The sequence below is a fragment of the Alexandromys fortis genome, unplaced genomic scaffold (assembly GCF_014885135.2).
Source record: "Alexandromys fortis isolate MF-2015 unplaced genomic scaffold, M_Fortis_MF-2015_v1.1 scaffold_29, whole genome shotgun sequence".
In the NCBI taxonomy this organism is placed as follows: domain Eukaryota; kingdom Metazoa; phylum Chordata; class Mammalia; order Rodentia; family Cricetidae; genus Alexandromys; species Alexandromys fortis.
The window spans coordinates 5,158,825-5,185,493 of record NW_026067891.1 but is presented as its reverse complement, the minus strand read 5'-3'; the positions used below and the strand labels follow the sequence as shown (position 1 = coordinate 5,185,493).

Sequence of the window (26,669 nt, the reverse complement as noted above, 5' to 3'; positions counted from 1 at the left end):
CCCAGTGGCTCTCTCTTTTCCTGCTGCCTGCAGATGCAGATATAGAACTTTCTTCCTTTTTTTTTCTTTTTCTTTTTCTTTTTTTGTTTTTCGAGACAGGGTTTTGCTGAAGCGCAGAACTGCTTCTCCAGCACCATGTCTGCCTGTGTGCTGTCATGGTCCCTGCCACGACAATAACTGAACCACATCTCTGAAAACGTAAGCAAGTCCCAGTTAAACACATTCTTTTATCTAAGAGTTGCTATGGTTCTGGAACAGAACAGGGACTAAGAGAAACTGGTCCTAGGCAGCAGGTCCTGCTGTGGCAGGCCTCAGTGTGCTGCTTATTGGTGGGGTGTGGGCTTTGGATTAGCAAAGCAGTTGAACACGTTAAGCAGGGTTTAATGGGCTATACTAGTAGGAGCATGGAAGACAGTGACAGACTAGGGAGTCATCATATGATGAAAAAAGCTGCGAGGGAGGGAGCCCCGAGAGGCTGAGGGCTTGGGTAGAAGCACCTGATTCCAGAGCACCTAGACTGGTGGAGAAGGAAGCCAGGAGGTTAGGACCACCTGCGGAGCAGAGCAGTCCAGAGGAAATGGCCCACCTCCTCCACACTGGAGTAAAATGTTTGTCAGGGAAAGGCTGGAGAGATGTAAGTTAAGCCATTAAGAGGACAGGTTGCTCTTCCAGAGGAGCCAGATTTGATTCCCAGTAACCACACAAAGGCTTACAACCATCTGTAACTCCAGTTTCAGGGGTCTGATCCCCACCTCTGGCATCCATAGGTACCAAACACAGCCTCTATGGACACAAGGCACATAAACATACATACAGGCAGAACAGCTATACACATGAATATTAAAAAAATGGCTTTCAGTAAGTAAAAGAGTAGAGTCCAAGGACAGAGAAACAGTAAGCAAAGACACCCACAGAACGAACAGAGGCAGAGAAACTCTAAAATATTAAGGATGTGCAAGATAAAACTTGAGGCAAGGGGCTAGAAAGATGGCTGCTCTTTCCGAGGACCCAGGTTCAGTTTCCAACACACACACAGTAGTTCACAGCCGTCTGTAACTCCAGTTCCTGGGAATCCAATGCTGCCTTCGGGCCGCTAATGAAGGAAAAACACTCATATACACACACACAGTAAGCAACAGAACTCAGCCAAGCCTTGCGACAAGATCTACACCAAGCATGTAGACAGCGGCTGAATCAGAGAGGCACTGGGGGAACTGGAGGCTCGGTGGCATCAAGGTATGTTTATATATAAAGAACAAAGCAGGGTGGCCCAGTGGGAGAGACGAGACACTGAAAGGGAGGAGGCAGAATCTGTGCTGGAGTGTTCCTAAAACCCAGAACTATAGTTGCCAGCTCTGCAAAGGCAGTTAGGCCCCATGTACGCACAGGGCAGGGCCTTCCTTTAACATGAGAAGGCCTGAAAGGCCAATGCACACAGGAGAAGTTGCTGGAAGACAGACGCAGGTGCAGACTGTGCCTGGAGAGACCAGCTATTGCCTCAGCAGGGTACAGGTGGGGCCACCATACTGCTGAGACTAGGCACAATACAAAGAGTCATTTTTGTATTCTGCCCTTTGTGTGAGGGCAGAAACTTAAAGCTTCAGTAGAAGAAACAGAAAACAAAACCAAGAAATCTCAGACAGTACTACGAAAGTGATCATGGTCATCACAGGAGGATCGGCGGCTGGAACTCCAGTCCTGGAGCATTAGGTAGGCATGTGGGAAGACACTGGGTTGCACCAGGCATGGTGGCTCATACCTTTAATCCCAGCACTTGGGCAGAGGCAAGAGGATCTCTGCAAGCTCAAGTCTAGCCTGGTCTAACATAGCAAGCTCTAGGACAGTCTGGACTACATAAGGAGAGAGACCCTGTCTCAAAACAGAACAGAGCAGGGCTGGAGAGATGGCTCAGTGGTTAAGAGCATTGCCTGCTCTTCCAAAGGTCCTGAGTTCCAATTCCCAGCAACCACATGGTGGCTCACAACCATCTGTAATGAGGTCTGGTGCCCTCTTCTGGCCTGCAAGCATACATGTAGACAGACTATTGTATACATAATAAATAAAATAAAAAAAAAAACAGAGCAGAACAAAAACAAATAAGGAAGACACAGTGTTGAAGAACACAAGTTATGGTCAGAAAAGGCCCCTGTTGAACCACAGTCTAGGAACATCAGGGAGGCAGAGGACGCCCGAGTCCTGAAGCAGAATCTGGCCAATACATGGGGTCAACCGTAAGAAAAGCACACGTTCTTTTCAAACAGATCCCACTATTGTGGAGTGACGCTTTACGGCCTGGCACTCTCCAACAGCCGCAATGTGCAGTGAGTGCGTGGGAAAAGGTTCTCAAGTGGGTCCTCCAGGATGACTGGCTCTAGGACCTCTCAAATCAAGACAAGAAAGCCCAGAGGCAGGGCAGCTAGCCAGGGAATCTAGGTGATGGCCAGGCCTGGCATCAGCCCCCAGGCAAGGCTGAAGCAGGACTCAGCAAGCTTTGGGGTCCTCTGCTGATGTGATGTAATGCCTCCCTGAAAAAAGAGGCACACACAGCAGCTGCTGGGCAGCCACAAGGGAAGGAAGGAGAAGAGCAGGATAGTCCCAGCTCACTAGGGGCAGAATTTGACAAGAACAGAAGGCAGGAGCTAGTGAGACAGTCCAGAAAACAAAGGCACTTGTTGCCAAGACTGTCAGTCTGAGTTCAATCCCCAGGACCTACAGGACAAACACTGACTCCTACATATTGCCCTTGAACCAATACACGTATGCCAAGTATGCAAATACATATGTGCATGCACACACGCATACACACACACACACACACACACACACACACACACACACACACACACGCACAAATGCATGGCAGATCTCTAAGTCTGAGGCCACCCAGAGTAACACAGTTGAGAATTGAGACCGTTTCAAGAAACAAAACAACCTAAAGTCAAACAAAAAGCATAAAACCTACTTAAAAAGTAGACCAAAGCTAAATCAGTTCTTCTGGCTGGATGTTAGCAGGTAACAAGGAGATTGCAGTAGAATGTACTTTAAGAAACGGGGAAGCAAAGGCTTAAAGGAGGGATGCATGAGGCGGAAGTCATGCCATGTCCTGGCACTATCTCTGTTTATAAGGTGTCACAGAAATGTAACAAAAAGGGAATAAGGATGATAAAACACCTCCTGCTTTTGGTATAAGCTTCAGACTAAAAGGCATCTCAGAGAAACTACCAGACTGGGAGGCTGGGCACAACCACTTTCTGTATGCAGATTCCAGCTTCTTCTGGAGCCAAATGGGCAGAGCTAGGATTCTGGCATGCAGGTGTGCACCAAACAAATCTCAGGAGAGGGAGGCTCTTTAGCTCCTGGACTCAAGAATGCCTGTTGCCCTCTGTTCACACTGCGGGAACGGGGGCCTCACTTACAGGTTCAGGGTCTACTGATAACTCTTCAGATAACAGAGGACGGAGATTAGGCTTATCAGGTTTGGGGCCTGGAAGAGTGGTAGGTAGGCAAAGAGGAGCCTGGGAGAGCAGATCCCAGACAGACTGAGTTTGAGGGCAGAAGTGGGGGGCACAGAGGAGAGGACTGTGACTGTCAGGGTATCGACAAGGAAGGAGGGCAGGACAGGCATGGCTAATAGAAAAAGCTGTGGGGTCACCACAGGTACCTGGGCCATCCCACTGAGTGGGGCCAGGGCGTTTCTCCCGCTGCCTCATAGTCTCCAGTCCTAACAGGTCAGGTGGATGACAGTGGTTCCGCATCACAGTCACCTGCCGGCCCTGGGTGATGGCTCGGCTGCGACAGCCCATCCGTGCCTGGTCCCGGCAGGTCCAGTACACCTTCTCCCCAGCAGCTTTCTCCCTCCTGTAGAGGAAGGACTCATATACCAGGAAGTTGCCCCCAAGAGGGGTCTTCAGAAACTCTGGACCTCCTGCAGGGCACAAGAGAGGCAGTTAGGGGAGGGTGCAGATTCAGAATGCAGGGGTAGGCCACCCCCTCCCAAAATGAGGCAGCCAACTCCGGCCAGCAGGCCCCAAACACTAAGACTCACTGGGATCCACGTCCTGGTCGTCCTCGGGGGGTTCCTGCAAGGGTTCCTGACGTGCCTTTTTCTGCCGTTTTCTGGACTTGGACTTGGACTTGGACCTGGACCTGGACCTGGACTTGGACTTGGACTTGGACTTAGACCTACTGAGAGTCAGTGTGCCCTTTGCCCTACGGTAGAACAGGCTGTCCACCCCTTGGAGCAGCGAGTCTTCGATGTCATCGCAGTCCTCCAGGTCCCCAGCACCAATTCGTCTTGCTTGTATCTTCTTTATGGTCTTCTCCTGCTGTCGCCGGGCCTGCAGGCCTTCCATGTCAGGTGAGTGGCAGTGGCTGCGCATCACAGTCACTCGCTGGCCCTGGGTGATGGCCCGGCTACGGCAGCCATTGACCGCATGCTCCCGGCAGGTCCAGTACACCTTGCTCCCCACAGTCTTCTCCCGCTTGTAGAGGAAGGACTGGTGAACCAGGAAAGTGCCCCCATAGCAGGTCTTCAGGAACTCAAGGGGCCGGTACCGCACTGGAGGAAGAACCCAGCAAGGTCACAAACCAAGGACAAGAGTCCAGGGGTCCCAGGAGGAACAGCCAAGTTAATTTTCTCCCAAATGTTGGCATGCTTCCCTGGGCTGGGCATGTGTGAAGACCAGTGCATTCCCAGCAAGCCACCCAAGAAGAACAAGGGTTCCTTTTCCAAGTCAGTTAGACCTCAGCACCCCAGTTCACACCACAGTGGCGGGGCCATGCTGGGCTCTAATTCAGCAGGTTATGTTCTGGGCTATTCTTGGTCATATTTTTCTAGGGTTTGTTCAAAATTTTTGTCTAGCTTTTGTTTTTACAATGTATAGATTTAAGTCGAAGGTCTGGAACACACCAGGCAAAGCTGTACTACTGAGCAACATCCTCAGCCCTTCTTTTTGAGCAATAGAGGCACACACTCAAGTATTCTTAACATATTGAAAAGACACTCCCTTCCACCAAAACCAGTGCGGTCACTCAGATCCTCATGGGTCGGAGACACCCAGCATTCTGGAAGCCACACCCACCTATTCTAAGATTGCGCACCACCTCTCCCTAGGGAAGCAGAGCAGAATGATTTGATCGGCATCACTCCACAAGTTCCACAACCTGCCTCAGTTATGAATAAGCTCCTGAGACCCCCCCCCCAACACATGTGAATTTTCTGAGACTGAAGGCCTTCATCAGTAGGATTGGAGTTTGAGCCTGGGACTCAAAGGCACGCCCTGTCCCTGGGAACCCTACCCAAACTTAGCCTGGATCACTGCCCATCAGTACACAGATTTCTAGGACCCACACCAGGCCCCACTGCACTGGGAAATCCTGAAAGGCCCTGGGACCCCCAAATCATAATGCCGTCTATCCCGTGGGCTCAATGACGACTGGGATACATGTATATTTTTGACATTGAACACATTTTGAACCCACACAAAACCCCATTTTTATTTGGGCATGAAGGATCTGAGGAGTCTTCCTCCTCCTCACCCAAGTGAGGAGAGGGCACATACTCACCCACTCCTGGGGTGGGACGTTTCTTGGGAGGCAAGCTCTGCAGTGCCAGGGATCGGTACCCCTGGTCCTCCTCTGGGGTTTCAGGGATTGGCTGAGGGGTGGGCTCTGGTTCTACAGGGTACAGCCATAGGCTCACCCCATCTTCTTGGCCTTCAGAGCCTTCAGGCAGGTCTGACTGAGGCAGCTTCTTCTTCTGGTGCCGGACCTTCAGGCCCTCCTTATCAGGTGGGTGACAGTGGTCCCTCATCACCGTGACTCGGAAGCCACGGGTGATGGCCCGGCCCCGGCAGCTGAGCTCTGAGTGCTTGCGGCACTTCCAGTACACCTTGTCCCCTACAGCCTTTTCTTGCTTGTATAGGTATGATTTGTACACTAGAAGGCGGCCCCCATACGGGGTCTTCAGGAACTCCAGGGGCTGTGGAGCAGCTAGGGGGATGAAAAGGCTGGGTTAGATTCTCTAGGGCAAGGTTCGGGGTCAGGGGCCTTGGAGAGTGGGTCTTGGAATAAGGTAGGATCCTGTGGGCAGGATGCCTTCTCAGGCTCCTAGCTTCCAGGCAAGCCCAGGTTTTAGAAGCTGTTTCTGTGATGAAGGGAGAGGATTTAAGGCGTTTAGAGAATTCTGCATATAGCTACAGTTCCCATGCGCTTGGGGAGAGGGCCTGGTGCTTGGGACACAGGGTGTGCTTAGAGTCTAAGAGGCTCAACTGAAAGGAAGAATGGGGTATCCAAGGTCACCCCGATGGACAATGGGGGTGGGCAGGTCAACAGGTTTGACAGAGCCAGGGTCGGCAGGGCCAGGGAATCTCACCAGAATCTACTCTGCTACGCTTCCGGTGAATTATCCGCCCTTGCTTCTTAGCTGGCAAGGTCTGGGGGGTGTTGCTGGATTGGGTGGCAGGGCCTGGCATCTCCAGGGACACGGCACCTGTCGGTTTGGATCCCCCTTTATCCTTGGCCAGGACCAGATTGGAGGACTCTTGGGGTTTCCTGGCTCCAAGAGATGGCTCTTGGCCAGCTTTCACACGCTCACTCTCCTGCTCGTTGGGCTCAGGCAGGGGCATCCTGGGTTTGAGAGCCTGGCCCTCAGGCCACCTTCAGCCCTCTGGCAGATGGGTAGTTCTTCCCCTTCTTCCTCTTCCTCCCAGGCCAGACTGTGGGAGCCCAGAGGCTCTGTCCTAAGAGAAGAACAAAGGCAATTAGTGGAGGAGGCCCCTGAGCCTGGGGCTCTAACAAATGGACCTGGGGTGGAACCTGGGGGAGACAGAACTTCCTCAGCTCCCTGAGGTTGAGAGACCGCAGAGGAACCCTGGACAGATGCCCTCCCGGTACCTCTCCTGGTAGGCCCACCCAGCCTCTCCAGGGCTTCTGGTGACTAATACGCTGGTTATTGAGTTTCTACCTTAGAAGCCTCATCAATGCCTGGCACAGATCCCTTCCAGACCATTCTTAGTGAGCCATCTAATGGGTGAGAACAGGTACAGGAACCAGACATGCCTGAGAATGAAGAGGCCGAAATCCCACTATGCCTGCTCAGATGCCTGGGCATCTACCAGGCTTGGCCCTGTGCACTTCACCTCAATGCTGGGCACCCAGGCCAGCCAGTGCTGCTACTCTGCGTGGCAGAAGGCTGAAGCCTAGCTCTGGGAAATGAGCCTCTCTGGGCTCACACAGGTTACCCCCTGACCTACTCTGGAGGCCTCAGCTCAGCTCAGCTCAGCCGGTCTTCCAGATACCAGAGGCCCTTTGCATTGACCTTGCAACTGCTGTTCCTGGTGTTGCCTTGGCTGGGCAGAGGCAGGGTTCCAGGCCTCCAGTACTGATAAGGATGGGTGGGCTGACATTCCTGTCTTTCTAGGACAACTGAGCAATATGTAGTTAGCAAGGGGTTTCCCACCTTTCAGTAAGAGTCATTAAACAAGACAAAAGCACTCCAGACATTTTTAGCCTCTTTAATTTTTTTTTTTTTAAAGCTGAGTGTAGTGGTACATGCCTTTAATCTCAGCACTCAGGAGACTCAGTGTTCCAAAACTGGCCACAGTGATGACTCCACCCTGTTGAAAACACCAATGGATTTGGGGATGGAGTTCAATTGCTAAAATGCTTGCCTAGTGAATATAAGGCTACTCTCAGGCCCCAGAAACAAATAGAAGCAGGCACGATGACAGTTCATTCAGGAGGCCATGCGGAATGAGACCAGTCTGGGCTCATAATCAAGTCTAGTTTCAAAAAACAAAAATCCAGGCCAGTGGGATAGCTCAGTGGGTAGAAGTGCACAAGCCTGATCCCTGGAAGGCACATAAGAGTAGAATGATTCCACAGAGCTGTCTTCCGACCTCCACCCAAGTGTCACAGCATGAGACCTCTCCCACATCACACAAGCACAATAAAACACATACACCTACAAATAAACCGATCTCAGATACAAATGTAAGATGTCGACATTCATGTTGATGGGGATGTGGGGGTTCTCTATACAATCCTGGTTTTTATTTTTTATTTTTGTCTTTGTAAGTATGTACATGAGTGTGCACACTTGTGCTTGAATGTAAGTGTAGGCAAGCGAACCATGCACATGGAGGTCACGTGACGACCTTGGGCGTCAGCCTCTGCCTTCACCTCACTGAGGCAGGGTCTCTGAGAAGCTGCTGGAAGGAAATGCCAGTTAGCTTGTTTACGAGAGTCCTGAGCGTCTCCCCACATCTTACCACAGCGTGTTAGGACCATAGATACCTGATACCACATCTGGTCTTATGTCAACACTAGGATCCAAGCCCCAGTCCTCAACCCTATTTCAGTTACAAAAACAAAACAAAACCAGACGGCATTGGTGGTGGTGGTGGTGGTGGTGGTGGTACACATCTTTAATCCCAGCAGGGGAAAACAGATCTTGAGTTTGAGGACAGCCTGGTCTACAGAGTGAGTTCCAGGACAGCCAGGGCTACACAAAGAAATTCTGTCTTGAAAAACCTAAAAACAAAACAAAAAACCCTAAACTACATCTTACTTATTGTCTACGTGAATGTGTGCATGCATTCAATTGCATGTGAGTCACAGTGCATGGAGGTCAAGGGACATGCAGCAGTCAGTTCTCTATGACCAAGATGGATTCTGGTTACCTAATCAGGTCCTCAGCAAGGCAGCAAGTGCCTTTCCCTGCTGAGTCATCTATCCAGCCCATCAGGATTTGTTTGTTTGGGGATTTTTTTTTCCTTGTTTGCTTTGAGACCAAGTCTCACTCACTATGTAGATGAGGCTGGCCTGGAACTCAAGGAGATCCACCTACCTCTGCCCAGGCTGGCATCAAACTCACTATGCAGCTGTGACTGGTCCTGAATGCCTGATCCTAACTGTTAAGATTATAGATGTGCGCCACCATGCCCGGTCCTGTATTATTTACTTTGCCCAAAGACTAAGGCTTTAATGTGTTCATTTTGTAATATCCATTTCTCACTAGATATAAGCCTATAAAGAAAACACAGTGTGTCAAGTTAGGCAGATGTGAACAGTATATTCAAGAGTCCGAAATGTGTGGTTTATCTTCCATCTTCTCTCTTCCCTCAGTGCTAAGGTCAGAGCTGGGTGATTACTGTAGCCCTGCTGGTGGCTATGTTTCTCAGAGCAGGCCAAGATGCTCTGCAATGTTGGGCGCCTCTCAGACACAGCTGAGTCCAATCTCTACATGCTAACTAAAACCTGAAAGCCAGAAGCCTCTCTTGGCAGCTAAGAGCAGAGAACAGCTACCTTTACATGGGAGATAAACTGTATTATCAAGGCCTTGCTGGGTAGAGCAGAGAACAGCTACCTTTACATGGGAGATAAGCTGTATTACCAAGGCCTTGCTGGGTAGGAGACCTGGGCCAAGCCCAGAACTCCCCTGGCCACTCTTACCAGAAAAGTGGTGAATGAGGGTCAGGGGAGATGCTCAGTGGGTAAGAGTACTTGCTGTAAAAGTATGAGATCCTGGGTTCAGCTCCCCGTCATCTATGTGAAACAGGGTCACACACCTATCTGTAAGCCCAGCTTTGGTGTGTGAGGCCAGGCAGACCTCAGAAGCTTGCTGCTACCCAGCCTCACTGAAATTATAAGCTTCGGGTTCAGTGTGAGATTCTGTCTAAAACTAAGCTGGAGGCTGGCTTCCTCCTCTGACTCCCCTCCCCCAAGTAGTGAATGAAATACTGTCAGTGAATTATGTGTGCAAGCATCGCGCCTGAGACAGGATGAAGGGGGTAGCAATCTCAGAAGGACTGCCACTTATTAAAGAGGGGTTTTACAACCTCAGTACCAGTGAATCTGCTTCACTGTGAGGGGCGGGGCAGGGCAGGGCAGGACAGGGCAGGACAGGTTGTTTATAGAACCTCTAGCCTCTATGCACTACATAAAACCCACTATCACCTCTTTTCCCAAGTTACTGTGGAACCAAAACTGCTGGCTGTCTCGGGAGGTGGGGATGGCAGTCGACTGTCTGAGAGCACTGTTTCAAAGCAATTTAGAAACACAGACACTGCAGCAGGATGTAATGGTGCACATCTTTAAGGGACAGGAGGATCTTTGTGAGTTCAAGGCCAGCCTGGTCTACCTACTGAGTTCTAGGAGTCTGACCTACATAAAGAGATCCTGTCTCAAAAAGAATAATTTATTTAAAAAAAAATAGATATTGAAGAGATGTCAGCCAGAAGGAACCTATTCTCCAAATACCTTGCTATAATTTGGATCATGACTGTCTCTCCCAAAGAACCACAGTGGCACCGCTGGGAGGTCATAAATCTTCAGAGGAGGTCCTTAGACCACTGGGGTATGCCCTTGAGGGACATATGGGCACCCCAGCCTTCTCAGTCTTGACTTCTGACTATGATATGAGCAGCTTGCCCCATTAAATGCTCCGAGCCACCATCACACAGCCCTCCCACTGCAAAGAATTCGTCTGCCAGATCTTGGACTAGATGTTCAAAACCAAAGGAAATTACTATCTTCTCATTCTGTTTTTGTGACGTCATCATCTCCCTCCCCCTTGAGAAGTACACCGGCATTGAAATGTTTTGTCAAGCTGGGGACGGGGCTGGGGTGGGATGGCTCAGCAGACAGCAGCACTTGCTGCGTAAGATTGAGGCCCTTAGCAGATGCCAGCATTCATGTGACTGTAGAAGGCAGAGACTTGGCTTCCAGGATAGCTCCCGGTCCAGTGAGACTCTGTCTCAAAGGAATAAGGCAGAGAGTGACAGAATAGGCCTCTGCATGCATACACACACTCATGAGCGATAAGGAAACATGGGAAACCAACTGATATATTCCCCAGTCATCCTAGATCATAATCTTGGCTAAACGACTCCCTTACCCAGCCTGAGGTACCCTCCAATGTGTCTCTCCGTGTACGCAACCACATCATCTTCCATCTGCTTTCCTGTCAATGAGGCCTTCCTTCCTGACCGACTCCCTCAGCTCAGCAAAATCTGGGCCGAGCTCTGATGGTCTTCAGCTTTGGTCACTCCAATTCTCCCCAAGAGTACCGACAAGATGACAAGCTACTCTTCTTAAAATTCAAGCGCACGCACGCACGCAAGCAAGCAATCAATCAAGTGCGCGTGCGGGTGCGCGCGCACACACACGCATATCCAGCAAAAGCTATCTCCGTCATAGCCTAGCATCTCATCGACTCTCCTGTAAGAAGCTCCCTTACCACAACTTCAGTTTTTCCCTCACAAGTCAGACTACTGGCTCTTGAAGAACAATGTGATAAACGAAATACCTGAATCATACCAGAAAACCTAAATCAAGCTTCAGCAATGGTATGAACCCTGGAAAGCAGAAAGTTAAAAACAAACAAAATCACCACCACCACAATCAAAAGATCTCTTTGGAATGGTTATGATTGTGAGAGTAAGAGTAAAGGAGGGTTTAAAGGCGGCAGATAAACTAGGTCTTGAATCAATGGGTTAGCAAGTCAGTCGTTTAGAATAGAATGGAACGGAACGGAACAGAAAGGAATGAATTAGAACAGTCTAATAGACCTGCGTCATGTGAGCCGGGTAAGCGGTTCTCTTTAAACTTGTGATTCACGAATCTATAGTCAGACACAGAATATACACATAAAACATATTTCTCAGTCTAGAATGAGTCACAAAGTTTGGAAGTCATAACGGGCAATCTATAGTCAGAACTAGGAGGGCTCATAACCAGCAAAAAGTGCAAGGTCACTGGGACCTGCGGCCGCAAGGATGGGCCGCGACAGAGGACAGAGCCAGGTAGACACGCACTGGGCAGGACGGACACGGTCCAAGGAAAATGAGAAAAAGTGTGATCCCGGATTTAGGGATGTTGAGATCGGTACAGGGGTCGGGTGGGTTGGTGAAGAAAGGAGGCGCACCGCGGGTGACCGACGAGGCGGAGGCGCGAGCCCGAGCAGCGGAGCTGGGGCCCCTCCCTAGCACCGGGCCCGACCCCGGGGCAGCCGGAGCAGGCATCGCTCTGCCGGCCGGACCCTCCCGCCTGTAGGGGCCCGTCCTCACCGACGGCAGCGGACCCTGCGTCTCCGGCGGCTGAGCCACGAGGTCCTTCGTGTGGGTCTCCGCCAACGGAGGTGACGGCCTAGCAACCGGTACTGCTCTAGGAACCAGGACCCCAGCGCCCGCTCCCGCCGCCAACTGCCCCCCGGGGAGGGATCCTGTGCCCGCGCGCGCGCCCCCGCGTGGAGCCGGCTAGGAACGCCTAAATATTACTAGCGAGCATGCGCAGCAGAGGCGCGGAGCCATTCCTAAGGCGGATATCACTTCTCCGGGTCTTCTCTGCGCAGTGCCAACCTAACACCATAGCCAATCAGCGTGCAGGGGCGGGACTATTGACATGGGGGAGGCGGGACAACCCATGGTCCGGCTACAGCATCCGGTGGGGCAGGGCAGCAGGTGAATTTGTTGTGTGAATGCTGGCGGGGCATCCTCACAAAGAGGGTTCCGCGGGAAGTCTTGTTTGAGACACCAGGCCTTCCATAGGATTTGACTGTAGTGTTTGTTTGCTTAAATGCATCCTTAGGCCGGTGTTCATGCTGAACTTGCTTTTTTTTTTAGTTTTTTTTAAAAAAATTTCTTATTTATTTTGGCTTTTCAAGACACGGTTTCTCTGTGTAACCCTGGCTGTACTGGACTGCTCTGTAGGCCAGACTGGCCTCGAACTCAGAGATCTGACTGCCTCTACCTCCAGAGTTCTGGGATAAAGGCTTGCACCACCACTCCCCAGCGTTCTTTTTTTTTTTTTTTTAAACATACATCTTACATTTTTTTAAAAAAAATTCTTATGTATTTGAGTGTTCTGTCTACATGTGTATCTGTACCATGTACATGGCTGGTGCCTACGGAAGTCAGAAGAGAGTGTCAGATCCCCTCGAACTGGAGTTGCCAATAGTTGTGAACCACCATATGGGTGCTGGGCTTCAAGCCTGGGTCCTCTGGAAGAGCAGTCAGTGTTCTTTTTTTTTTAATTATTTATTATTACACAGTGTTCGGTCTGCATGCCAGATCAAATTACAGATGGTTGTAAGCCACCATATGGTTGCTGGGAATTGAACTCAGGACCTCTGGAAGAGCAGCCAGTGTTCTTCACCTCTGAGCCATCTCTCCAGTTTTCCTAAACTTTCTTATGCAGCACATTGAAGCCTTTAAATATCCTTCACTCAATTCAAGACAATCTGAGATTCAAAGTAATGACAATACCAGATCACATGTTTAAATAAGAATCCAGGAGCTGGGCTGGGCAGTGGTGGCACACGCCTCTAAACCCAGCATTCAGGAGGCAGAGGCAAGCCGATCTCTGAGGTCAAGACCAACCTGGTCTAGAAAAGGAAGTCCCAGAACAACCAGGGATTATTACACAGAGAAACCCTGTCTTGAAAAATAGAAGGGGGGGGGGGAAGAGGAAGGAGGAGGAGGAAGGAGATGGAAGGAGGAAGAGGAGGAGAAAAGAATCTTCTGGAGCTAGATGTGATGTGGTACAAATGAAAATGAAGCAGAAGAATCAGGAATTCAAATCCATCCTCAGCTATAAAATGAATGCAAGACAAGCCGGGCTACGTGAGACTCTGTCTTAAAAACACCACCACCATAAGTGAATAAGTAAATGGAAGATAAAGGTTTTTTTTTTTTTTTTTGAAATCTAAAACCTAAAAAACACAGAAAATGCAAAGCCTAGTGTGGAGGGGCAAGCCTGTAATCGCAGGAGGCAGGAGGCAGAGGCAGGGGAACGAGGCCATTCTGAGCTACACAGTGAGTCCCAGGGAAGCCAAATGCTACATAGCATGTCTCAAAAACCAAACAGGGCTAGAAAGATGGCTTAGGCAGGGTTCTCAACCTTCCTAATCCTGTGAACCTTTAATACAGTTCTTCGTGTTGTGGTGACCCCAACCATAAAATTATTTTTGTTGCTACTTCATAAAACTGTTAAGAATCTCATAATGTAAATATTTTTGGAGATAGAGGTTTGCCAAAGGGGTCTTGACCCACAGATTGAGAACTTCTGGCTTAGAATTTCTCAGCACTTACTGCTCTCGCAGAGAACAAAGTTCCGTTAAGGGAGGTGTGACCTCTTCTGGCCTCTGTCAGAATCAGGCATCTGCATGTTCCGATACATCAGGCAAATGCTCACCCAGATGACAGGAAAATAAATCCTTGAGGCCGGGCAGTGGCGGCGCACACCTTTATTCCCAGCACTTGGAAGGCAGAAGCAGGTGGATCTCTCAGTAAGTTCGAGGCCAGTCTGGCCTACAAAGCTAGTTCCAAGGCAGCTGAGGCTACACAGAGAAACTCTGTCTCGAAAATCCAATAGACAAATAAAACAATAAATAAACATTTTAAAACAAACAAAACCGAGCATGGTGGCCACATTCCAGTTCTTGAGAGGTAGGTTTTGAGACAATCTCAAAAACAAAAATTAAGCGAGCAACAGTTCAGCCAGGTGTGATGAGACACACTTTGAATCCTAGCTTCTTGGGAGGTGGAAAAATAATCAAGAACTCAAGGACACAGGGGGCCCTGCTTTAAAAGCCCAAGTTTAAGAACAGGCATGGTGGTTGCTTGCCGGTAATCCTACTATTCAGGAGGCAGAAGCGGGCTTGCTCCCAGGGAGGACTGTTTGCTCTGCCTCGTATTCAGCTTTTACCACACAGAACTAGCAGGCTCCCCCTTCACTTCAGAGTTGGTGCGACACCAGCTTCCTGCAAGTCCCCCCACCGCGGGCTACTCTGACCCACACATCTGAACTGTACATGGGCAGAACCTATAAACCCTCTGCGTTTTGGTAATATCAAATCTCTGTCCCTCCCATTTTTCCTTTTCATGTCTGCCTGTTCGTGGCCCTGCAGGCTCCTCTCCTTGCGGTCTCCATACTAGTAAACTCAGGAGCCCAAGTAGACAAAGAACCCTTCCCTGGTAGTGTTAGCTTACGGGTGTGGGGATGGGGCAGGAAGCAGGCGCAATAAATCTAATACATTGTTTGAATGCAAGAAGCCATTCTGTGTCTGGTGCTTAAGGAGCCCTTGTTTCTGACATTCTGCCGAGCAGTAGTGACTGAAATCAGTAATCCAAGACCTCACTCCAGGAGGCGTTCCACACTCAGGTACCGCGGAGAAGCGGGAGGGCGCGGATCGTGCGCGCCCCCATCTGGACTCCAGAAGCAATTGTGAGGCAGAGTCTTGGCGGCGGAGATCTAGGAGTACTGGAAAACCAGGAAAATATAGAGACTGGAGGAAAACATATAGCGGTTTGCACACAAAGGTCAGGGTAGCCTTGCCCCCTTCTGGCCCCACTTCTCCCTTGCTCTATTCTCAGGCCTGGGGGGATGGGGGATGGGAGTGTGTGTTTAGGCCAGAAGTTAACAAATGCGCTCCCTCTTATTTTTTGAAACTGGGATCTCACTGGACTTGAAGCTTGCTGATGAAAGACCCTCGAAGAGGACTTTCTCTCAGGAGGAGACTTCCCCGCTGCCAAGGAACAGGCCGAGACCATACGGATGCAAATCGCAAGAGGTTTATTGGGTGAACACAGGTACCTGCGGGCGGCAAGTCTTTCGGAGGACTAGCGCGCCTGCCAACTGAAGGGCAGGTTTTTTTTTTTTATAGGGAAGAGCAAAAAGCAAGTTTACAGAAGCAAAAGCGTAGTTATCGGAATGAGGCGGGGGCATGAATGGTTTCCTCTCTCAGCATGGGTGTCAGCAAAAGTCATCCTGTTCCTATCTTATAGATATCCTGTTTTGCAGTCAACCTGCTTTGTTGAAGTCCTATCTTATTGATATCCTGCCTTGCAGTCATCCTATCTCATCCTGCTCTCTCAAGCACATGGGATGTTCTTACGAGAGCAGGCTGGCTGCTGCGGGTTTTGAGGAGGGGGTCTGTAGGATCTTTCAGCTGATTTGGTTAGATTGGCTGGTCAGCATGCCCCAGGGATCCTACTCTTGTTAGGGGCTGCCCTGGTTGTGTGTGTGATTTCTTGGGTGGCCTTGCACTCTTGTGAGGGATCCAAGGCAGATCCTTGACAAGTCTCAGGTGTTGGCTCAGCCCGGTGATACTTGTAGGGAGGAGGCTGGGGTCCCATGCTGGGAGCCAGCAGTCTGAGGGTCTTCTTCTAGGGAGCAGGCTTAGATTAGGAAGGACAGTGGCCTATGGCAACCTTGGCTAGAGGGAACCTGATGGCTCTTGCAGAGGGAAGGGGCAGGCAGTGATGAAGACCAGGCTGTCCTGGGTCCAGGGCAGGGGTACCATTTCAGGCTAGCCGCTGCACGAAGACGGAGCCTTGGGAACCACTCTGCCAAGAGCTCGTTTTCCAGGCCACGGTAGCTCACCTGTGAGGCTACAGGTTGGAGGCCCAAGAGAGACTCCGCCGGTCCAAGGGCTCAGAGCAGGCAAGTCTGGGGTGGGAAGGATGGGGAGAAAGGAAGTCTCCAGAGTGATGGGGTCAGAGCGGGTCTCCAACGACCCAAAATCCTCCAGTGTTTTAAACCTGCCCTAGCCTGGGGGGGGTGGCACATGTCTTTAATGCCAGCACTTGGGAGGCAGAGGCAGATGGGTCTCTGAGTCTGAGGCCAGCCTGGTCTACAGACTAAGTTCCAGGACAGCCTGGACTATATACAGCGAAGTCCTGCCTGGAACAAAAAAACAACAGCAACAACAAAAACCTACCCATGGAGGGAAATAGCAGACAGTTTCTTTCCTTTTTTCCTTCTTGCTTATAAAAGTAACTGATGCAGCGAGCAGCACAGGCTGGAGCAGCTGCCAAGGTTATGGGGAAGGGCTGGGTGCCTCAGGGAACACAGGGCTCCCCTCAGGACTTGAAGAGGACACCTCAGACTCTCCACTGTCTTCTGGGCCATCTGCATCTAGAAGAAAGGCAGATAGGTCAGGCTGTTAACAACGAGCAAAGGAAGGCTGGGGGAGGCTGGCCCTGCGCTCACACTGCTCTCCTGTGAGTTGAGAGTCACCTTCACCGTGGCTTCTTAGGGGTCAGTACGGGGCCAGATACCTTTCTTTTTTTTTTTTTTTTTAAAGTATTTATTTGTTATGTATACAATATTCTATCTGTGTGTATGCCTGCAGGCCAGCAGAGGGCAGCAGACCTTATTACAGATGGTTGTGAGCCACCATGTGGTTGCTGGGAATTGAACTCAGGACCTTTGGAAGAGTAGGCAATGCTCTTAACCACTGAGCCATCTCTCCAGCCCCCAGATACCTTTCTTAACTGATTTAGAGAAGTACTTGCCACAGTGGAAATACTGTTCCTAAAAAGCCATTAAGGTCAGGGTCACAAACATTTCCAGGAAACACCTGAGCAGGAAGTGGCCGAGTAGCCACCAGCTGACCCTGGGTAGAGCAGAGACAGGGAGGTGTGCATGAGGGAACAATGGATGGGAGATTGTCAGCTGATCAAGAGCAGCTGCCCAGCACAGCCCTGAAGGGGTACCAGCCTTCCTTAGCATTTCATCTGGAGACACGAGTTTGGCCCCAGTTCTCACAGAAGCCATGTTGCTGCAGAGCCTGCACTTACACAGGAAGCAACTAAGGTCTCCTGTGGTTGGAAAGGTACACAAGATGTCCCCATACCCCAGTCCTGTGGGAAGCGTGGGATCCCAGCCAGACTCCACTCCTCTGTGTAGACGGTCTCTGTGACAGACCCATCCTCTGCCCCCGTGCTGGTGGGAACCAGGTTGGGGGACAGGGAGGCGCCCAGAGCAGGACTGACTAGGGGGAGCAGAGAGTCAGCACACCAAAGTCTTTCTTGACTCCTCAGCACTGCTCCAGCTGCAGCTGGGGTCGAGGGTCCTCACGGTCCCCAAAGAACTCCAGGCTTGTAGCCTGGTCACTCCATCTTAGTTTTCCTGAGATTTTAGCTTCTGTGGGTGGGGGTGGGAGTGGGACTATGAATCCTTACGACCTTAGGCTATCCCCTTACATCCCTACCCCTGTGGCAGGGTCCCTGGCCCTAGCTAACTGACGGTGGCACAGGAGCTTTCTTGTCTTCCTCCTCCGCGAGTGCATGGTTGATCCCAAGGGGCCGTCTGTGCAAAGGCAGAAAATGGAGGCCCAGGACTTAGCTTTTCTCATCCTCACCTTCTCAGGGCCTGCCAGATGCTCTTCTGTCGGGAGAGATCAGCTCACTTATCTTCTCCCTGCCGCTGAGCATCCCTAAAGGTTTGTTTGAGTTGCAGCATCACCTGCTCCAAGCCAAGTGGGGAAGGGAAACTGCTTCAGACTAACACCCACCCACCCTCATGGGTAAAAGTCATACAAAGGGACAAGAGAGACAATGTCAGATAGACAACCACACACAGAACACATACAGTAATGGGCACAGCATACACACGCACAGTAAGACACCCAGGTTAGGGTACTTCCAGCTCCACCCAGGAAGTTGTCTTGTCACCCTCCCTGGACCTCCAGGTGCTTTTGGCGTCTAGGGCTCTCCTTTCAGCTCTGGTGACGTTGGGAACTATGTCTGTGCACCACATCCTAGACCAAGTCTCAAGTCTTTAACTTGTGTTAAGTGCTCCTGTGGCCATGACCCCAATGTCCTGATACTGAGTACTCCAAACTTGGCCACTTGCTGTTCTCCTGTACCATCCTGAGTCCTGAAAGGGTATCTGCCAGGCCTCTTTTGCTTGTCCCCAGCGAATTCCTCTGCTACTGCCACCTCACTACTCCCAGGGAGGCCTGAGATAACCACAGGTCCCAAGAATCTGACTTGAGGCCAGCCTGAGCCGAGTACAGCGAGAGGGACAGTTTGCTGTCACCGGTCACCGCCCACCCAGTCACACTTGAGGAAGGTGCACAGCCGTGGTGGAGTGGTAAGGGGTGAGGCTCGAGTTACCCATGGCCTCCCATCATCTCTTCACTGCAAATAAGAGCAGAGGGCACTGAGCTTTCCCAGCAAGCCTTGGACCCTCATCAGCCTGCAACTTCCAAGGCTACTTCTCTGCCACCCCGATAGTGTCCTGGAGCCCTGGTCTATCCGCTGTGGTGGCTTCAGTGTGGGTGAGGCTGGGTCAGAAGGGACGGGGCGGGGGGTCCCCACAGCTTCTGCTGGCCTTGAGGCCCAGCACTCAGTGAACACAGAACTGCAGGTCTATCAATGGGTAAACTGTCCGACTAAAGAAATATCGGCACTTTTTGTACCGGCTGTGAACTGGCTATGAAATGCTTGTGGAACATGTGGCGGGTGCCCAAGAAGCCCAGGCCTTGGGAAACACCTGTGTGTAGCCAAGACCTTGAGAGTCACCAGCAGCCTCCAGCATAGACATGCATGGCAGCAGGCCCACCTCAACCTCCGACACACCTGTGATGAAGCAAGGCATGCAGGCCATGCAGAGGGAACTCTAAAGGACAAGGCTACTTGGCAAGACTAGAAGGGGTTAAGCCAGGGTCCCAGGCTCCTCAAGGAGTACCCAGCAGCACCTATAACCCCTGAGCCCTCTACCTCCCACCTGTGCTCAGAAAAGTAGAGGAGCAGGGATCGTGACAGCAAAGGGAAGAGCGGGGACTCTCAGAACTGGAGCCAGTTGCCTATGGCAGCTCTGAAAGGGACCATATCGCTGAGGGGGCAGCGCCAGCTACAGGAGCCTCACCCAGGTCCAGCTTGCTGCGCTTCTGTTCGGGCTCCTGGGGGGCTGCTTCAATGGCCCGTTGAGCCTCGGGGTGAGTCTTGAGGAGGGCCTTGGCCAGGGTGGCGGGGCCTGGCACCCCCAGGGACATGATGCAGTGCACTCCTTTGCGTTTGGCCGCGGCCACTTTGTCGCTGTCTTTGGAAGCTGTCAGGAGGACCAGTTTGGAGCATTTTCTGGGCTTCCTGGGGGCTGCTGGGACCACATCTGTGCCAGGCTGGGGAGCTGGCTCCTGGCCGGCCTTCATGCTCACACCCTCCTGCTCACTGGGCTTGGGCTGGAGCATCCCAGGACCAGCAGCCTGTCTCTCTCAGGCCACGTCGCCCTAGCAGATAGGTCTCTCCTTTTCCTCCTCCTCCCTGGCCAGGAACCCGGGAGTCCAGGGGCTCTGTCCTAAGGGAGGAGGCAAAGCAATCAGTGGGGGAGGATGGGGTGCTACCAAATGGATCTGAGATGTAGCTTAGGGTAATGGTGGGCATGAGCGATTTCACCCTTCACTGTTTTACTATGCCATGAACTCATTCCTGTGCCCCCAGTGGCAACAGAGTTAACATCTACAAAAAGATGAGTCATATTTATTCACAAGGTAATTTTTCCCAGTAGTCCATTACTCAGAAGAAAAGAGTCTCCTGGGCAACCAAGTGTCAGCAAAGAAATTACACATAAGCTGGACTCAGCGATAGTGCTCAAATGAGCATGCTCAGTGGTAGTGCTCACATAGCATGCACAAGGTCCTAAGTTAGATCCCTGGAACCTCAAAAAAAAGTTAAACAGCAAGTAAAGAAGATTACTACAAATCGCTGGGCAGTGGTGGTACAATCTTTTAATCCTAGCATTCAGGAGGCAGGTGGATCTCTGCAAGTGAGGCCACCCTGGTGTACAAACCAGTTCCAGGACAGCCAGGGCTATTACACAGAGAAACCCTGTCTCAAAAACAAGCAAACAAACAAAGATTAATACAAATCACTAGAATAAAATCAAGCACATTAAAATTTAGGATTAGGCATGACGGTACAAGCCTTTAAACCCAGCACTCAGGAAACAGAGGCAGGCAGATCTCTGAGTTTGAGGCCAGCCTGGTCTATATAAAAAGTTCCAGTTCCAGGACATCCAGGACTATATAAAAAGACCTTGTCAAAAAAAAAAATCCTAGTTTTAGGCTGGGGATATAGTTCAGGAACACAGCACACTTGCCTAGCATTCAAGTGGTCAATCCATAGCACAGGGAGGAAAAGATCTTGTTTCAGACTTAGAACCCAAGTTGACAAAGACAGAAGAGACCCAGAGGCTCAGTTAACAAAGTCCTGCTGTGCAAGTCCCAAGCTTGGATACCAACACGCACTTAGAAAGCCTGGTGTGGGGGCTGGAGAGTTGGCTCAGTGATTAAGAGCATTGCCTGCTCTTCCAAAGGTCCTGAGTTCAATTCCCAGCAACCACAGCAACCACATGGTGGCTCACAACCATCTATAATGAGGTCTGGTGCCCTCTTCTGGCCTGCAGGCATACATGTAGACAGAATATTATATACATAATAAATAAATATATAAAAAAAGAAAGCCTGGTGTGGTTAGCAAGGAGGAAGATAGTATCAAGGAAGATACTCAGTACCAACCTCTGACCTGCACCTGCACATGAGAACACCTGCAGACACACATACACATGGTATGTCACATGTATACGGACGCTATGCCACACATGCAAACATATAACAGAGAGACCCAGAAACCTGTTGGATGAAATGATGTGAGGGAGTGGTCGGGTACCCTGCCCCATCTTCTTGCCAAGTCCAGCACAGAGCAGCCCAAGTCGAGACCTGATGTCAAGCTTGATCTTCATTACAGGAACCCAATGATGTCCCTCCCAAGTATGACCACCATCCCACTCTGTCCCTGGGGAGGTGGACACTTAGTGGTGTGGCCTAGTACCACACAGTTGGTGAGGGTCAGGACTGGAACCCAGGCCCACTGGCCAAGAGCCAATTCCAGTAAGAAAAGCTCTCCACAGAGAGAGTCCACCCTTAAGTAGGTAGAATTATAACCCTAAGAATAAAATAAACATCCACAAGTCCATAAAGATATAAATAACAGTAATCACTGGAGAGGGCCCGAGTCTTCCTCATGAGTTCCAGGGGCTGGGAACAGAGTTGGGAGAATGTCTGTCCAGCATGCACAAAACCATGGGTTCCAGTGCCAATGCCACATAAAAACCTTTTATGGTAGCGAGTGACTATAATCTCAGCACTGGGAGTTCAAGGTCACCGTTGGCCATATACAGAGTTCAAGGCCAGGTCAGGCCAACAGAATTCTAAAGAGGGGGCTGGAGAGATGGCTCAGAGATTAAGAGCACTGACTGCTCTTCCAGAGGTCCTGAGTTCAATTCCCAGCAACCACGTGGTGGCTCACAGACCTCTGTAATGAGATCTGATGCCCTCTTCTGGCTTGCAGGCATGGAAGCTGAACACTGTGTACATAATAAATAAATCTTAAAAAAAAAAATTCTAAAGAGGTTCTTCCTTGAGATGACCTTAAGTAGACGACTTTAAGTCCTCTCTCTTGTCACTTAGTGACTCATTCCCAAGGAAACAGGGATGATAATAGGAACCACAGGGCTCATATATCACCTCCACCAGGTGATCAGAGTCAACATTATCTGCAGTGAGTCACACAGATGTGAGGTGACAGTGTGAGCTGTGCTGACGCCTTCACCTCTGTGAGAGCCCAGGAAACCTCAGCCCCACGTTACCGGTTATTCTACTAAAGCCTGACTAGTGCCCTTCAAATGTGCCAAGACTGCACGGCGGTGCCCACGATCTGGGATGAATTCGGGATGATGACGAGAATGAGTGATTTTGCCGTTCACAATCCCACCTTTCACAACCTTTTAAAAAAGATTTGTTTCTACTATTTTTATTTATATGTATGTGTGTCTGTGAGAGTGAATGCCACATGTGCAGGTGCCCATTGAGGCTAGAAGAGGGTGTCGGGTCACTTGGAGCTGAATTTACAGGTGGTGCGAGCGGCCCAACGTGGGTGCTGGGAACTTCTTCTGAAAGAGCGGTGGGCGCTCTTAACTGCTGAGCCATCTCTCCAGACTACCCTCTCAAACGGTAACATCCATGAACTCTCTTTCTTTCTTTCTTTTCTTTTTTCTTTTTTCTTTTTTTTTTTTTTTGCAGTAGGCACATATTTAACTTTTTAAAAGATAGGATACATTTACTTGAAAGGTAATTTTTTTTATTAGTCTTCTACTTAGAGATAAACAGCCTCAGACTAGATCTTCCACATATGAGGGTGAAGCAGGAGGACCAGGAGTTCAAGATCAGCCTGGGCTACACGAGACCCAGTCTCAAACAAAATGAATGAATGAATGAATGAATGAATGAATGACTAAATAAATAAATAAGTAGCTAAGTGAAGCTAGGTGTGGTGGCTCACACCTAAAATCCCAGACTAAGGAGAGTGAAGAGGCAAGATTGTCATGCATTCCAACTTCAAGAAGAAAAAGGCACTTGCTGTACAACCTTGAGGACCTGAGTTCAAGTCCTCAGCACCATGAAAAAGCCAGGCCTGGCCATACATGCCTAAGCCCATCACTGGAAGCGGAGACATTCAGATCCCTGCAGTCCCTGAAGCTTGCTGGCTGACCCATCTGCCTCGCTAAAATGGTGAGCTTCCGGTTCAAGACGGAGGCTTTGTTTCAAGGGAATAAGGTGGGCAGGGGGCATTCAACAGCCTCCTCTTGCCTCTGCATGTGTACAGCATTGTACACCCCCACACACATACCACACACACACAATGATCCACACCACTACCCCCCAAAAAAGTGAAGAGTTGGTGTAGCCCGGTTGAGAGCTTGCCTATGTTTAGTCCCCAGCACCACCAAGTGAAGCAACCCGCATGACCTTGGTCATGACCAAGGAGACCCAAGGCATTCACACATCATGATCTGTGAGAGGCAGAATAATGACCCCTGAGATGTCCAGGTCCCAGGCCCTTGAGGCTGGTGTCACGGCATACACCTACCATCCCAGCAGTATGAAGGCTAAAGAGGAGGACTAGGGTTCAAGTCAAATCTACTTCTCCAGAGCCTGCCTCCAAAACAAGGGTTATCAAGATGGCTCAGCAGGCAACAGTGCTTTCCACTGAGCCTCAAGAATTGAGTTCCAGGGCTGGAGAGATGGCTCAGAGGTTAAAAGCATTGCCTGCTCTTCCAAAGGTCCTGAGTTCAAATCCCAGCAACCACATGGTGGCTCACAACCATCTGTAATGAGATCTGGTGCCCTCTTCTGGCCTGCAGGCATACATACAGACAGAATATTGTATACATAATAAATAAATAAATAAATAGAATTGAGTTCCATCCTATGATCCACCTGGTAGGAGATTCAGCTCCCACAAGCTGTCCTCTGACAGCCACAGACATATACACACTCCGGCTCCCTCCCCCAAATCAAACAGAAGAAACAGAGCAGGATAGATGGCTCAGTGGTCAGGGGCTTCCTGCTCTTCCCGAGGATGGGGATTTGGTTCTCAGCACCCACATCTGGCCTCTAAAATGTAGGATAATGAAGTTCTGTTATTTTGAGTCACTAGATTGGTGGCGATTTGTTATGGTGGCCATAAAACAATTAAGGTCCAAACTCCTACTGACAAGGCTTTGGAGGTTTGGAACTTCTCTTGTTATCTTGGGGTGCTCAATAGAATTACCTTCATCAAGATGAGGGTGAACCAGCAATGTCCCAAGAGAAGGGCAGACCTCCTTACCCTCTCTGGGCTGGTTTGATCTGGAGTTGCTAGCATCAGGTGAAGGGGAAAGTCATTGAAGTCAGGACGCCAACAGCTGTTCCCATAGTCAGTGTCCTGCCCAGTCATGGGGACTTGTGAGCGGACTGCTTAGGGAATGATATGAGGCTGGGGCATGCAGGGCATATTCTCACAGGGAGACAGAAGAAAAAGACAGTGAACCTCCCAAAAGGCCAAGAACTGAATAATATGTAGAACAGAGCAAAGTTTCTCCCGTCTCCTAATCACCTTGACTCAGAATGATACCTTCCAGCACCCTTGGCCAACACATCTGGTCTTGAGCCTAAAACGCCCCAGTTCCCTGCTCCCCTACCACCAGTGCCCTTCACCCCAGTCTCTAAAGCATCTCCCCAGCTTCCAGCCCTCAAATTCTGCCACTGGGACAAGAACCCTCAGGACAGATGCGACAAAACTGCAGAGGTTAAGGATGGGTGTGTACCAGGCAGATTGGGGTAGGTGAGCATTCATTAGGAGGGCGGGGTCCCAGATTGGGGGTGTTCAGGTTCGGTTCAGGGGTAGGGTGGGTTAGTCAAAGGGAAGCATGGAGAAAGGAAGAGCCTTGCGGATGGCAGGCAAGGAGAGGGGCAGGGCCAGGGACCCTTTCCTAGCACCAATCCCGAATCCCGGGACAGCCAGGTCGGGAGTAGCTTCGCGGGCTGGGACCCTCCCGCCCGCTGGGGCCCGTCCTCACCGACGGCTGCAGGCCCAGCCTCTCGGACGACGGAGCTGTGGCGGGTCCCTCAGCCTCAGTGCTTTTGGGACCCCGCCTTGGCTCCCGCCGTCACCTCAAGCTGGGGTTACGGGGAGAGCATGCGCAGTAGGCCCATGAGGGCGATCCATTCCTTTGACAAATTCCGCCTATCCGGATATTACCTTCGCAGCAGCGAGTGGACCGCTTGATCAATCGGCGTGAGAGGCGGGCTCATTACCTTGAAGGGGATGGAGCCAGTAGTGATGGAGCTTTTCGGATGGAGCAGCCTGGATTTTGGATCCCGGGTATGGTTTACTGACGTCTTTCCACTCACTTCACGCAGTATTTGATCTGGCACCCTGCGGAAGAAGCCGGGACATTTATTTAAAGGTTCTTTTCTGCCCCATTGAGGCAATGGAAAATGCCCTTCTCTTCATTGACGCTAAATGGATTATTAAACCAAGAATTTCTAACTGCGCAGCAGCGTTCGTCGTTAGTCCGACTCTCACCCATTACTACAGCCCTCGCCCATTAGTCCATCTTTCGTCACTAGTTTGGCACTAGCCCATTGTTGTGGTCACCTCCTGCTGGTATAGCCCTGACTCACAGCATTTTGTTCCAGAAACCTTGCACTGTGGAAGTGAGACTTGGGATGGCTCAGGACTCTGCGTTCTTCTGTATTTTGCGTGCTCGCGTATCCTGACATCCTGGGGTTGTCGGGCCCACACCCACCAGCGGAAAGGTTCATCCCCTTTACTCCTTCCTGTCCCTGACTCTGCAATCCTTGGGTTCCACCCTCATTTACCTCCTTGGCTCCATCTTTTCTCAACGTCATTTCCTGGGCATTCTCCAGCAACTCAAGGGCCTTCATGAATCGTATCACCTGCAATCGATCAGAGGTTGTTGCTAAATTTGTTACAAGTATCTTTGTAAGTAAATCACTGATGTCAAACCCTTGTCTCAAAAGAACAAATAAGTGGTCCAGCTTAATGGAATTGGCTCCATTAGATAGCTGGGCTAGCCAGAAGGCTCGGTTTATAAGGCACTGACTGCCCAGCCTGCCTACCCGGCTTTAATCCCTAGGACCCACGTAAAGATGGAAGAAGAGAAATGAATCCACAGTTACCCTCCGATCTCCACACACAAGCTTATGAACACACATAAACATAATTACTTAGAGTCTGGAGAGATGGTGCATTGATTAAGGGCACGGTAGCTCACAATGGTCTGTAACTCCAGTTCCAGGATCTCTGATGCCCTCTTATGGCCTCCCTGAGTACCAGGTGCTCCACAAACATACATGCAGGCAAAACACCCGAACACATAAGAATTAAATAAATATTGTGGAAGCTATTTTCAAAGCACAGAACCAATAAAGATCTTGTATCTTAAAAAAATTAATTAACACATATAAACACACATGGTAACACATAACTGTAATCTCAGAGATCAGAGGACTAAGATTTCAAAGCCAACGTTGACTA

The 26,669-nt window shown here is 50.3% G+C and overlaps 1 protein-coding gene across 8 annotated transcripts in view; it reads right to left on the bottom strand.

Annotated features, from left to right (window-relative positions):
• Positions 1-26,041, bottom strand: part of LOC126496664 (FLYWCH-type zinc finger-containing protein 1) — a 31,555-nt gene extending 5,514 nt beyond the window's left edge. The window contains exons 1-6 of one of the 8 annotated variants that reach the window (XM_050134239.1): positions 25,793-25,923; positions 25,368-25,544; positions 19,657-20,085; positions 5,566-5,991; positions 4,046-4,558; positions 3,662-3,925 (exon numbers count right to left, since the gene is read on the bottom strand). In XM_050134239.1, coding sequence (XP_049990196.1) covers positions 3,662-3,925; positions 4,046-4,558; positions 5,566-5,991; positions 19,657-19,978 — 1,525 coding nt within the window. In that variant the 5' untranslated portion in view covers positions 19,979-20,085; positions 25,368-25,544; positions 25,793-25,923. Of the gene's footprint in view, positions 1-3,661; positions 3,926-4,045; positions 4,559-5,565; positions 5,992-6,373; positions 6,741-12,068; positions 12,268-15,591; positions 16,918-19,656; positions 21,008-25,185; positions 25,331-25,367; positions 25,545-25,792 lie in introns of those variants that run through there. The other 7 variants (XM_050134201.1, XM_050134186.1, XM_050134194.1 and 4 more) reach the window with 7 other exon arrangements.
• Between the last annotated feature and the right edge of the window lie 628 nt (positions 26,042-26,669).